Source organism: Rhipicephalus microplus, chromosome 1 (genome assembly GCF_043290135.1).
Source record: "Rhipicephalus microplus isolate Deutch F79 chromosome 1, USDA_Rmic, whole genome shotgun sequence".
Taxonomy (NCBI): domain Eukaryota; kingdom Metazoa; phylum Arthropoda; class Arachnida; order Ixodida; family Ixodidae; genus Rhipicephalus; species Rhipicephalus microplus.
In genome coordinates, this window is record NC_134700.1 from 188,127,421 (window position 1) to 188,140,338 (window position 12,918).

The 12,918-nt window shown below is 47.4% G+C and overlaps 1 protein-coding gene across 6 annotated transcripts in view; it reads right to left on the reverse strand.

The window, feature by feature from the left end:
• Positions 1 to 4,203: 4,203 nt before the first annotated feature.
• The window catches only part of Atg4a (Autophagy-related 4a), a 57,366-nt gene continuing 48,651 nt past the window's right edge, over positions 4,204 to 12,918 (reverse strand). For all 6 annotated transcript variants that reach the window (XM_037430054.2, XM_075888828.1, XM_075888820.1 and 3 more), the window contains one exon: positions 4,204 to 4,434. In XM_037430054.2, the coding sequence (XP_037285951.2) occupies positions 4,370 to 4,434 (65 nt within the window). In that variant the 3' untranslated portion in view covers positions 4,204 to 4,369. The remainder of the gene's footprint in view (positions 4,435 to 12,918) is intronic.

Genomic DNA, 12,918 nt, shown 5'->3' on the forward strand with positions numbered 1-12,918 from the left:
AGCGCAGATGTTTCTGCGTACCTCGCGAGGTGGTCGATGGCGACTGTAATCCAGCGGTTGCCGTCAATAGTGGTCGGGAGTGGACCAAAGAGATCGACTCCGACACGGTCGAATGGTCGGGCAGGGCAATCGCTGTAGAGGACCAGCGGTCCTGTGAGTAGGAACCTTGCGACGTCGGCACACAGGGCACGACTGAACATACCGGCGAACGTATCGATACATGCCTCGCTAGTAGTACCTCAGGCGAAGCCGCGAGTACGTCTTGAACGAGCCAGCGTGACCGCACTGGAGGTCGTCATGAAAAACACTGCAAATGTGCGCGCGCAAATGACGGGGGATTACGAGAAGCCACCTGCGGCCGTCGGTCAGGTAATTGTGGAGATACAGCAAGCCTTCACGAAGTGCGAAGTGTTGGACTTGACGACGTGGGGTGCACATGAGGAGGAGTTTGGGGCCCGTTGAGACAAAATGTCAAGCAGGGAAGCGATCCAGGGATCTTTGCGCTGTTCTTCCGGCATGTCGGTGATGGTCAGAGATGATGAATAACAAGTGGAAGCTGGTGAGCGGCAGAGTCGGAAGGCAGTGGCGAACGAGATAGGGCGTCAGCGTCCGAGTGTTTTTGTCCAGAGCAATAAATCACGCATATATCATACCTCCTGTAATCATAAAGCCCAGCTAGCCAGGCGTCCAGGCGGGTCTTTCAAGGACGACAGCTAGCATAGCGCATGGTGGTCGGTAACAGCATCAAACTGCCGCCCATAGAGGTAGGGGCGAAATTTACCGATTCCCCAAACTATTACCAAACACTCTTTTTCTGTGACGGAGTAATTAGACTCCGTCTTTGTGAGAGTACAACTGGCATACGCTTTAATGTACTCGCCAAAGTTTGGTTTTCGCTGAGCGAGTACCGCTCCAAGGCCGACACCGCTAGCATCCGTGTGTATTTCTGCAGGCGCGTTGGGATCATGGCACAGAATTGGAGGAGACATGAGGAGTAGGCAAAGCGTCATAAATGACTCATCGCTACCGGCGTTCCAAGCTGAGAGGTCGTTGCTGCCGGCGAGAATCTGTGTCAAGGGGGATATAATGAAGGCGAAATTGCGGATGAAGTGCCGAAAATATGAACACAGCCCTGTAAAGTTTCGAAGTTCCTTTAGAGTGCTTAGCTTGGGATATTCGGCAACCACTCGAAGTTTGGCAGGATCTGGCGAAATTCCTTCTTTGAAGACGACGTGGTAGGATAGTAGGCTGACAGGTGCCAAAATGACATTTCTTTAGGTTTAACTGCAAGCCGGCGTTAGGCACTGGAGAACTTGTTGCAAGCGATTGATATGAGATGGGAAATCTGCAGAAAAAACCACTATGTCATCTAAGTAGCATAAACAGGTCTGCCATTTGAGGCCTCTGAGAATGGTGTCTATCATCCTTTCAAAGGTAGCAGGCACATTGCAAAGGCCGAAAGGCATTACGTTAAATTCGTATAAACCGTCAGAGGTGACGAACGCTGTTTTCGGATGGTTGGCTTCAGCCACGGGCACTTGCCAGTAGCCTGAGCGAAGATCCAGTGGTGAGAAATATTCAGCTCTTTGAAGGCAGTCCAGGGCATCGTCGATGCAGGGTAGGGGATAAACATCCTTTCGCGTAATCTTGTTTAGGCGGTGGTAGTCAAACCAAAATCTTATCGAACCGTCTTTTTTCCGCACCAGCACGACAGGAGAGGCCCAGGAACTGTTCGATTCTTGGATCACACCACGTTTCAGCATGTGATTGACGTTGTCGCTAATAATGCAGCGTTCGGCCTGCGATACTCGGAAGGGACGCTGTCGCAGGGGAGCATGATGATCGGTGTCAATACGATGAACCACTGCAGACGTGTGCCCCAATAATGGCTGGCCAACGTCGAAACAGGCACGAAAGCGCTCAAGCAGTTGAACAACCTTTGAGCGCTGGACTGGCGTAAGGGCGTTATAGATGCTGCGCAAGAAAATGTCTTGGACAAGAGATGGTAGCCGCGGCGGAAGTGACGGCATTTATCGTCAGCGGTGCCTTATCGCACGTTGCATCCAAAGGGAAGATGGCGTCAAAACTGTCTAAATGACCAACACATTCGCCGCGTAACAGAGTTGCCGAGCAAGGAAAGGGATTGCACGCGTAGACCACACCGGCACCATTCACAAGGGTAACGATGGCAAATGAAAGTATGAGGTTCGTCGCCGTGCACAGCTGATGTGCACCGGTACAATAATAATAATACTAATAATATAATATTAACTAGAGTTTAACATCCCAAAAGTCTGATAGAATATCAGGAAACCTGTAGTAGAGGGTTTCGTAAATTCTAACCAACTGGTGTTATGCACTTGGATCGCACAGTACTCAGGCTTCCAGCGTTTCGCCTCCATCAAAATGCGACCGAAGCGACCAGGATCAAACTCACGACTTTTAGGTCAGCGGCGGAGTCCCCGGATTCGATTCCACAGTGATGCGCCTTTTCTTCTTCTTCTTTTTTTTTTTTCATTTCGTCACATGATATTCTGGTCTGACGTTACAAAGCAGTAGCCATTCTCTGCACAGCACAACCCTTCCCTTCCCACGGAGCCTCCCTTTCGCTACACAAAGATACCATGCGATCAGGGCTACACCAAAGGACGGCTAAGATTAAGACAACTAAAACTCGAGGAAGAACAGTTTTGCTGTTAAAAGATGGAGAACGCTTAAGCTTTGCTTCAAGAGTAGAAAATGATGGTGGAACCGGGCCCCATTTGCATCGCCTTCTTAATTGGCTCCCTCGCTTCGGTTCACACGTCAACTGTGCCGGAACGAACAGAACATCTGTGCAAGCAACACTGGCCGTTTAAAGCTGCTCTAGAATGCTAACTGCAAGTGCAGTTTCGAAGCAGCTACTGCGCCAAAATTTTTCCTTTAGCGAAGCGAAATACTCACTATGAGACTGTAAGGCAACAAGCAAATCTTTCCCAGTTGCTCATCCTGCCTATGCTCTTGATGATGATAATTAAATGTCTGAGTGCTTTGAGATTGGCGGGCCCTTGACCCCTCACTCATAGTGCAATTCACATGTCTTTATGCCAGACGCGATTGTACACTTCTGTTACGCAACATCACACACATTAAGAAGACTCCTGGCATTGCACTACATTTGTACTGGGTTCTTTTCTGAAGCAGTTCCAAGCACTGGTGTGGCAGAACCACTGCATGCCCTGCAGACAGCCTGCAATTCATTGTAACTCAAACATTTATCATTTATCAATTTGTATCAATCTCGATCGAGTTTTCTCCCACAAGCAACTCATTTTTTGCTCACAATCGACGAATCGATTGATATGTTTGATATGTGAGCTTTAACATCTCAAAACCACTATATGATCATGAGAGACGCCGTAGAGGAGGGCTCCGAAAATTTCGACCACCTGGGGTTCTTTAATGTGCACCGAAATCTGAGCACACAGGCCTACAGCATTTTCGCCTTCATCGGAAATGCAGCACACACAATCGACGAAGCCAACAGCATTCCCCCAAAAAGACATTGTTAGCACTGTTGCGTTAAAAATTGAAATTTACAATTGTGCCGCCACAGTACGACTGGCTAATCAGCTAGGCATACCCCAGGCACGAAGTCCACTTAAAATGGGACGTTATTGAATGCTTCCTGAAGTTTCATGTCATATTGTTTGAAGAGTAATCAAAGTATTTCATAACTATTCAAAAAAAGTTTGGTTTTTGCAATAATGGCTATATTTGACTCAAAAGTAAAATGAACTCTAACTTATGTTGGTATTCAATGGCTTCAATTATTTACCCATTTACAGACCCCTAATATATTCAAAGGTCTCGTCTCAGTTGTCCTATTTCTTATGGAAGACAGTGAACTTAGTTTTAATGGATAAAATACCAACATGGAGCATTTGCCCCCTAATATGAAAAAAAGACAGAAACACACTCCCTAACCTGAAACACTTCTAAAGCCTTTCTCCACACAAAAGTTAACCAAGTAGGCACTTTTCAATCAATGTAATGCGGGTGCAGAAAGTAACTGACTAATGTGTCATAATGTTGCCACATAATAGTCATTTAAATTCATATCCACAGAGATTTTTAGAATTAAAACTCTACAGATGTTTCAGATTATATTCGACGACGCTGACCACAGTAATTAACATATTGAAAAAAGTATTTTTGCACAAATACTAGCGGCATGTGTTTATTAAAATTCCTCCTGCATATAAAAACAAGAACACTTGATATCATATAGATACAGTAGGCTTGGAGGCTGTTGCATCTCTTCAAATAAAAGCTAACGGTCAATAAACAGGCAGAGTCTTCAGCATCTTTTCTTAAATATAGGTACAGCCTAAAGAATCTCAAACTCATCATCTGAAGTGTCAAACTTGCGCTCTTGCTCCACAACAGTGAATTCTGTAAAAGAAGAAACCTTTTTGTTACCCAAAGTACACCACAAGTATTATTGGATATACTATTTCCACCAGAAATTAGGCTCATTGAGATAATGAAACATGCTCTTTAATCACACGTAATAAAGGTTACAGTCAAGAGATAGCACAAAAACATACAGCTAGCTAATTACGAGTTGCAGCTAGAAACTTAGAGGAAATGAAATTACATGCTTCCATTTTTGACTTAAGGAATCATTTATCTTACAAAGTTACCTTCAAAAACAACTTTTTTGTGTCTCTTACCCATAAAAACCTTGGAGATCAGAAAGCTCCCATTCATTAAATTACAGGAATATTTAGAAGTATCGTCTTAAAACAAGTATGCCAGCCAGCTAGGTGTCCCGACACCAGCTTTTCGTGGTTTAAGGCTGCGGCTAGCCCGAAACATCTTGGAGAATAGGCAGAGACAGACCGAGAACCATGTTTACTTGTGTAAGCCTCGGCCGCAACTGCTCACTGCCACCAGCTCTTGACCACATGTCACGAGCACACATGTAATCCTTGTTCTCCTCTTCTATGATCGGCAAGCTCTGGGTAGCTGCTCCCATAAGTTTTACTGTGAACCTTCAGTTTTTCTCTGTTCCCAATGATTAAGATATGCTAAGTTCTTTGTTACACTAAAATGCTATATCAAAAGCTCCGTAATACCAATAATTATTTTAGTTACGGTATAAAGGTTTGGACAGACAATATTTAGAAAGATACACCGGTCAAGCAAGGCAGCAGAGTGCGGTTTTGTGCTGCACTCTTCACTTGCATATTACAATAAAAACCAGAATATAGGTTAGACCAACCTCTTCCCCCCCCCCCTCTCGCCCCAACTTCAAACTACTGAAAATCGAGAAAAAGATAATGTGCATAAAACAGTCAAGCATCAGGAGGCATTCTCCCAGTGAAACAAAAACGATTTGACCATTTATTTACACACAAGTCTCACATAGAAGAAAGCTAAAAGATGAGCTCATGCATTATCTTCCTAAAACATCGCAACCATCTTGACAGTTTTCATTTAAATACACTCTAAGGTCACCGGCAGTGTCTTCACGTGAGCGCAGCTGTTGCATAAATGATATCAAACTCTACAGTCGGAGACTACTTCAAACGTCCGCATCATCTTCTCCTCGAAGGCAGATGGACACAAGCCAACACCAATAGGCGTGCACTCCAGACTGATGTCATGAGCCAGACGGCCAGTGACCTCATCCCTCAAATACCATTGTCGAGTGGATGACTGGAATATTAGCCATGAAGGCAGTCAGCTGCACTGCTTCTGCCAGCTGGGCTGCGTTCTTTAAGACTTGTTAAGTTGTATCTGACCATCTGACTATAGATATGTTGGCATTCTGCCACTGAAATAGTTTTCTTCTGAATGCTGCATACCACATCGTGATCCTTCACATTGTGACAAGTGACCTCACACTGTAATCAAACAAAATTCCCAGTGGGATGGTTTGGACAATATCAACTCCCATGTGTATTCCTCAAAGTGATTTATGTTTTTAATTTGTTGTAGGCTCACATTTCATGCTTTGCTTCATTGCTTCTCTTCACAATTTACAAATGAAATGTAACCAAAGATTACAGCTGTTCATGGTCAATTTGAAATTAGGTCAACTGAATAAAATTGAGCTGCACAACACAAGAGATCTCTTTCCTCTAAGGTAGAGCAACTTTAGAGAAATACAAGCATAAAATATCACTCTCTCCTCTAATGTGATTTCACAGAAACTGATGTTGAATTCCAATGGCAGAGTCAAAGCAAGTTTTTCTGCTCCTTTTGGGGCAAGTGTGTTCCAATGACAGAGTGAGGGTGGCAGTCAAGTGTTCCAATGAAAGAGTTGGAGAGAATTCAGAGCGGGATTGACTCCATGGAGCAAAAAGAAGAAACAGCTTCCCTCGGGGGAACACTGAGGAGGATGCGGAGCATATAATTGGTTAACGGGGTGTTAAAGTGCGACTTACTTGGGTCGATGGCTAAATTGGTTAACGTGGTTGTGAAATGGGGTGTTAAATTGCGACTTACTTGGGTCGATGGCTAAATTGGTTAACGTGGTTGTAGGAGGGGGTGTTACATGAGTGAACACGTACACACGTATGCGAAAGGGCGGCGCTGGTCGAAGGGACGTCGATCATTGTGTTTGTGGATTCGTTGGAATTCATTTCACCGCGACCTTGGACGTCGACGCGCCGTACAAACCAACCGACGAGCGGCAACTGAGCGAGCGAGCGCCGACCTTGAGTATATATACAGCTCGACGGCGCATGCACTGTCAGCTGTTGAATGTTCTCGAAGCGCGACGCCACATGCGCGTCCACTGGAGAATCAGGAGAATTGTAGATGTCGAACGCGGTGTGTAGAGGAGGAAGGGTGCACAGATGGTGGAGGAGTGAAGCGCGTGCGGTGTGTAGAGGAGGAAGGGATGCACAGATGGTGGAAGAGTGGGCGACGGCGCGACGGCGCATGCGCGCGCGTCAGCTGTCGAATGTTTGAGAAGCGGTGCGGACGGCGCACTACAAGGCGCGAGTATAAGATGCTTCCGCATCTAAAAAAGTTGCTCCACCGAAATCGGCGGAGCGGACCGAAACTCAGTGTGCCATACTCGTGTGACAATAATGGGATGGAGTGTTTGACCGCTGTGTGAGTGACCCCTCATTGGGGGTGCCACCACTGTCGCGTGTTTTGGCAGTAATGGAGGACGACATAGTCCACTAGGAAAATCAATTCATTGCAGAGTGACAGCAAACAACCATGTTCGAAGAATTCGGCAGTGGCATAGCGAGATGGAATACATGTAAGGTATCCTGGGCAACTCAAGGATTTCCGCTTCTATCTTGCTCTCCATACTTGCTCTAGCAGTGTGGATTGTGATCCAATCACAGAGGCGTTGTTCAATGCCACAGTCGAGTGCTCACTCGCAGAGTCTGTCGGCTGCTCCTACTCCACCATTGGAATTTAACATGAAACGCTGTGGCAGAAAGTAGTATTTCAACCAATAAATCTGCTAAACTTTTTCAAAGATGTGTATCAGGAACATAGTCATTTGCTCTAGTTTCATCTTGTTCAGCACTTGGACGTCCATGCATGAAAAGTAGAAATGTACTATGCATCCTGGCTCTATAAGCATAAGAATACATTTAAGTGAAATCTTTATTTCTTCACGCTCCTGAAATTGCTTTGCAATAATTACAGAATTGTTTTGAATTTTACTGTAGACAGCACTGCAAAATGTCATCAATTTCACTCGGTTATTTCAAATCCTCACTTAATTCAAAATACTTCCACTGTCGCATGTTTTTTAATGCAAGTCTGAACAAATAATTTGAAGCTGCGGTCGGCACCAGTCCAGTTAATTCGAAAATTTTTGGTGCCAAGCGCCCATTCCCGATCCAGATTTTGCCGCACATCCACAGAAACGACGGCCCTTATAACTTAGCGATAGAGTCAACTGACGATTTTTCGGACACCCGAATTTTCGGACATGCCCGGTAATTCTGACTTCTTCACGGCACTGCCACGAGCCCCAAAGAATCAATGTATAAGGAAGTCTGAAATTTCGGACGCTCGAACCCCCCGGAGTCCAATTTTCCGGACTTTTCGATGCGACTGAAGGTCGGAAACCACCACTGACCTCCAGTGGAAACCACCACGACTGCGTCACACGCGATTACGATCGCATAAATGAGTGCACCGGTCTACTGTGGCGGCATCTGTTGCTTGGACTCGTTGATCGTTAGCGGAGAAACACACACAGCCTCCGAGATTCCTAACACTGGTCGTGTTTATCGTGCAAGGGTACTTCGCTGACAATCAAAACTATCCACCCGGAAATTTTTTAGCGCCAATAAAGTTCCTTTCGCTTTAGCACTTGTGCTCGTGCGTGCCACTCTAGCTTTCCACGCAGCGCTTTCGCGAAGCGCTTCACCACTTCGAACTAGAACTAACCGTCACACACCCATTTGGTCTGGCCATGCTGGCTATCTTGAATGTTTACCAGCGCCACCTCCGGAGTACCCGAGGCACCGTCGCCTGCCGTCGCGCCGTTTTGTTTACGCAGCCCACATGGTGTTTGGCTAGCCTAGTGTGTGGTTGTGCGATCGTGTGAAGTGTGCTCTGCAACGCTAAGCCTAAATGTTTCGACGCTCGTAAGCAAACTCCTTTGTTCACATCGTGAGGATTTCGCTTGCCTGCGATGGCCCCAACTCCGCCTTCGTCGTCCCCGCCGATGACATCGAAGCGCGAAAAACAGTACCGTCGATTATCGATGGAGACGAAAGCCACCATTATTAAGTTAGTGAAGAGTGGCCGATCGCAGGCTGACGTGAGCAAGGAGTTTGGCATTTTCAAGCAAACAGTTCCCGATTTCCTGAGGAACAAAAACAAGATCTTGGAAGCGGCCGAAAAACAGTCTGGTGCCCAAAAGATGAATGCAAGCCAAGTTGTTCATCCAAAGCTTGAGGACCCTCTCGTCGTGTGGCTTAATTCAATGATTGCAAAGCGGTTGCCAGTCTTGGGCTGCATCTTGAAACAAAAAGCGGAAACTCTCGCGCTTCGAATGGACATCACAGATTTTAAGTTCAGTGATGGATAGCTGAGAAACTTTAAGCATCGGAATGACCTCAAGTTCAAAAAGATGTGTGGCGAAAGCGGCGCCGTCGACAGTGCAGTTATTGCACAGTATCGCAGTGGAAAACTCCAGTCTTTGTTGCAGCAGTTCTCTGCTGACAACATTTTCAACTGCGACGAAACTGGCTTGTTTTACAAGCTGCTGCCGGAAAAAACACTCGCTTTTGCTGGTGACGCGTGCCATGGTGGCAAGCATAGCAAGAAACAGCTGACTGTTCTTGTCGGCAGCAACATGTCTGGCAGCGAGAAACTTCCTTTATTAGTAATCGGGAAGTCCAAGAGCCCGAGGTGTTTTAAAGGGGAAATGCTGCCAGTGTTATACGAAGCCAACAAAAAGGCATGGGTAACCCAGCAGTTGTTCGAGAGTTACGTCCGCAGGTTGGACAGGAAGTTTGAACAACAGAACAGACGTGTTCTGCTCTTCGTTGACAACTGTGCTGCTCATGGTCACATCAATAACTTGAAGGCTATCCAGCTGGAATTCACGCAGCCCAACATGACTGCGATCCTCCAACCGCTGGACCAAGGCGTTATCCATAATCTAAAACTTTTGTATCGTTCACGCATACTCAACCGCATGGTACTGTGCTCGGAAAATGGGAAAGCCCACAGCGTTGACCTTCGGTCTGCTGTCGGAATGCTTGCGGACACATGGAAGGCAGTAACGCAAGACACGCTTCGCAACTGTTTTCGCCACGCGGGCTTCGTACTCGACACAGAGGCAGTAGACTTGCCTGAAGAAAGCGATAGCGTGACTGACTTGTGCCCTCTCATGGACGATATTATGAACGACCTCCGCTCTGCTGGTGCTTCCATGCCCAAAGAAATAACTTTTGAGCAATTCGTCGACGCTGACAACGAGCTCGACTTCTGCGCAGAACTAACCGACGACGATATAGTCAGTCAGGTTATGGCGGATACAGACGACTCCGATGTCGAAAAAGAGGAACCAACGCCTGCGCCACCTACGACCGCCGAATTGATGCGAGCATTGATGACACTGTCATCGGTGTACAGTGATGACATGACCCTTGCTCAGATCGAGGCAAATGTAATCACATGCAAGCGGAACGCCGTTCAAACAAGGATCAACAAGTTTTTCAAGCCACTGCAGCTCTCACACCGGTTGCCCTTACGGCCCCCGCTGTCGGCTGCATGCATTTTTTTAACGGCTCTTTTTAGAGCCACCCCATTGATGCTTTGTCAGAGTTCCGGAAGTCTGGTACTTCGACCTTGACCCTCTTGATCCGAGAAATATCAGTGAAATGGTGCGTTTTTTGCTTGCATTGAGAAATATTAGCAAAATGGTGCGTTTTTTTTTATTGCATTGAAAATTATCAGTAAAATAATGCATTTTTTTTTGCTTGCATTCATTTTTTCGGACTGCCCGAATTTTCGGGTGGTTTTTCGCTCCCTAGAGGGTCCAAAAAATCAGCTGTTGACTGTACAATAATGAGTGCCAGCTGAAGCACCCCAGCCACTCTACTTCCAAAGGAAAATATGAAACATGGTGGATCCTTATTTTAGGAATTGGTATTACACGAAAGTGAAACGTGCCTTCACAAAGGTAGTTAAGCAAGCATTGTACATTGTTTTGCCACAAAGCCGAAAGAATGAATGCTGCAGTAACAAATCGCAATGTCCCACAAAGAATGGCAAGCAGCTCGAAATATGCAGCGCACACTTCAAGCAGTAAGCACACACAAAATGAGCATACAAAGGACGAGTGTAGACAATCAACTGTCACATCTACACCCTTAAATCCCACTACCCAAACAGAAAGGAAGACGCACTAAATGAATGCCCACGTGTACACAGGTCTTTATCTTTTATTTTTGTTACCCTCAATCGCCGAAGCATTACAGAGGGGAGCGGGTTACAACATGAAAAATGCAAAACAGCAAAACAAAACGTGCTATATATGTACAAGACTAAAGCATAATGCCACGTTCCATTTCTCAAGTTTTGTTATCGCCCCAATACGTTACACAATTCCCAGCGCAAACCGCGCCTGCAGTTTTCGAGAAGCTTCAGGACTGTAGTAGTTCATTTCGATAAGATCACGCCCACTCCGCGAACTGTACAGATTATTCTGGAACCTAGGTCACCGCCAGCGATAATGCTAGAACATTCAATGGCAAGAGTATAAATGCCGACACACTTCGCCGCTTGTCAGTAGTTTATTGACGGCCGACGCTTCGTTTGCCGCTATCAGTGCAAGCCTGCTACTGCGATACGACTTTCCGTTTGCCGGACACAGGTTCGCCCAAATAAACAGTTTAATCTTCAACGTACTCTTTGCTTCTTTATCGATGTCACAACCCCGTGACATCTGGTGGAGGCGCTGCTTTTTTGATGTTCCGGACGCCCCCTTCAAGCCGCGAGCCCAGCCCAAGCTGCAAAGAAGACACGGACACCAACACTGAACAGCGAACAAGCCGCAGGCAGAGGGGACTACAACCAGAGTACGGGCCCCTTCCTGAAGCTGCCAGGCAGACCCGCATCCCTATATCAACTACAGCAACCATGACCGCCCCCGTGCAGCCGGCCCCAGTCATTCTACGGCAGCCCAAGGAACCCCCAACATTCCATGGATCGTCAGCGAGGACCCGGAAAGCTGGATCGAAATATACAACCGAGTCGCCGCCTTGAACAGCTGGGACCACGAGGAAAAATTACGGCGCGTCTATTTCTACTTAGAAGACGCCGCCAAGACGTGCTATGAAAACCACGAATCCACACTACGAACCTGGGAACTCTTTCAGACGACGTTCCTGTGCACGTTCACGAGCGTCGTCCGTAAGGAAAGGGCTGCCACATTGCTGGAGACAAGGGTGCAACTTCCTAATGAAAGCATAACCCTCTTCGTCGAAGAGATGACCCGGCTCTTTCGACACGCTGACTCCAACCTGGCTGAGGAAAAGAAGCTCCGGTTCCTCATGCACGGAGTCAAGCAGGAGCTGTTTGCGGGACTTGTCAGGAACTTTCCACAAGACTGTCACCGAATTTCTTGCCGAGGCCACAACTAAAGAAAAGGCGCTTGAGATTCGCACAACGCCGCGCCTCATTGAACTGCGCTGATGCCTTCAGTACCGACGACCTGCGCGAGACGATTCGAGCGATCGTACGGAAGGAGCTGCGGAAGTTGTTGCCTTCAACGCAGCCTCAAGCTAATTCGATCGCTGACATTGTCCGCGAAGAAGTTCGGCAGTCGTTAGGAATCGCAGAAGCACCGCAGCCTGAACCAAAAGCAATGAGCTACGTCACTGCAGTGTGCCGCAATGCCCCTCCACGCCCTCGTCAGGACACAGCCGCGCCGCAGTTCTTCCGCCAGGCACCGCCGCCACCACCACGAACGCCATATCGCCCGCAGGCCGGCCAACGCTACGCTTCAAGAAAGACTGACGTCTGACACACCCCTGACCACCGCCAATTGTGCTACCACTGTGGCGAGGCCGGGCACACTTTCCGCCGTTGCCAGTACTGACAGATGGGACTGCGTGGCTTCGCCGTCAATGCACCACATCCGCAGCCAGGGGAACGGCCACGTGACATCGCCGACTACATGACAGGAACTCAGTGGACACCACGAAGTCCTTCGCGTTTGCCGTCGCGCAGCCGCTGCATGTCACCGCACCACCGGCAGTACTCTAGGCCAACGCGGGGTCGGTCTCCTAGCCCGTATCCAGGAAACTAAGGGCAGCAACCGATGGAGGTGTGGTTGCTGTGCGACGAACTACCGAAGAACCTCTTCCTTCGAAGATGGCGCGATGGAGCTTTCCGAACACGATGCCAACCAGGCAAAGTCCTGACGGCGAAACC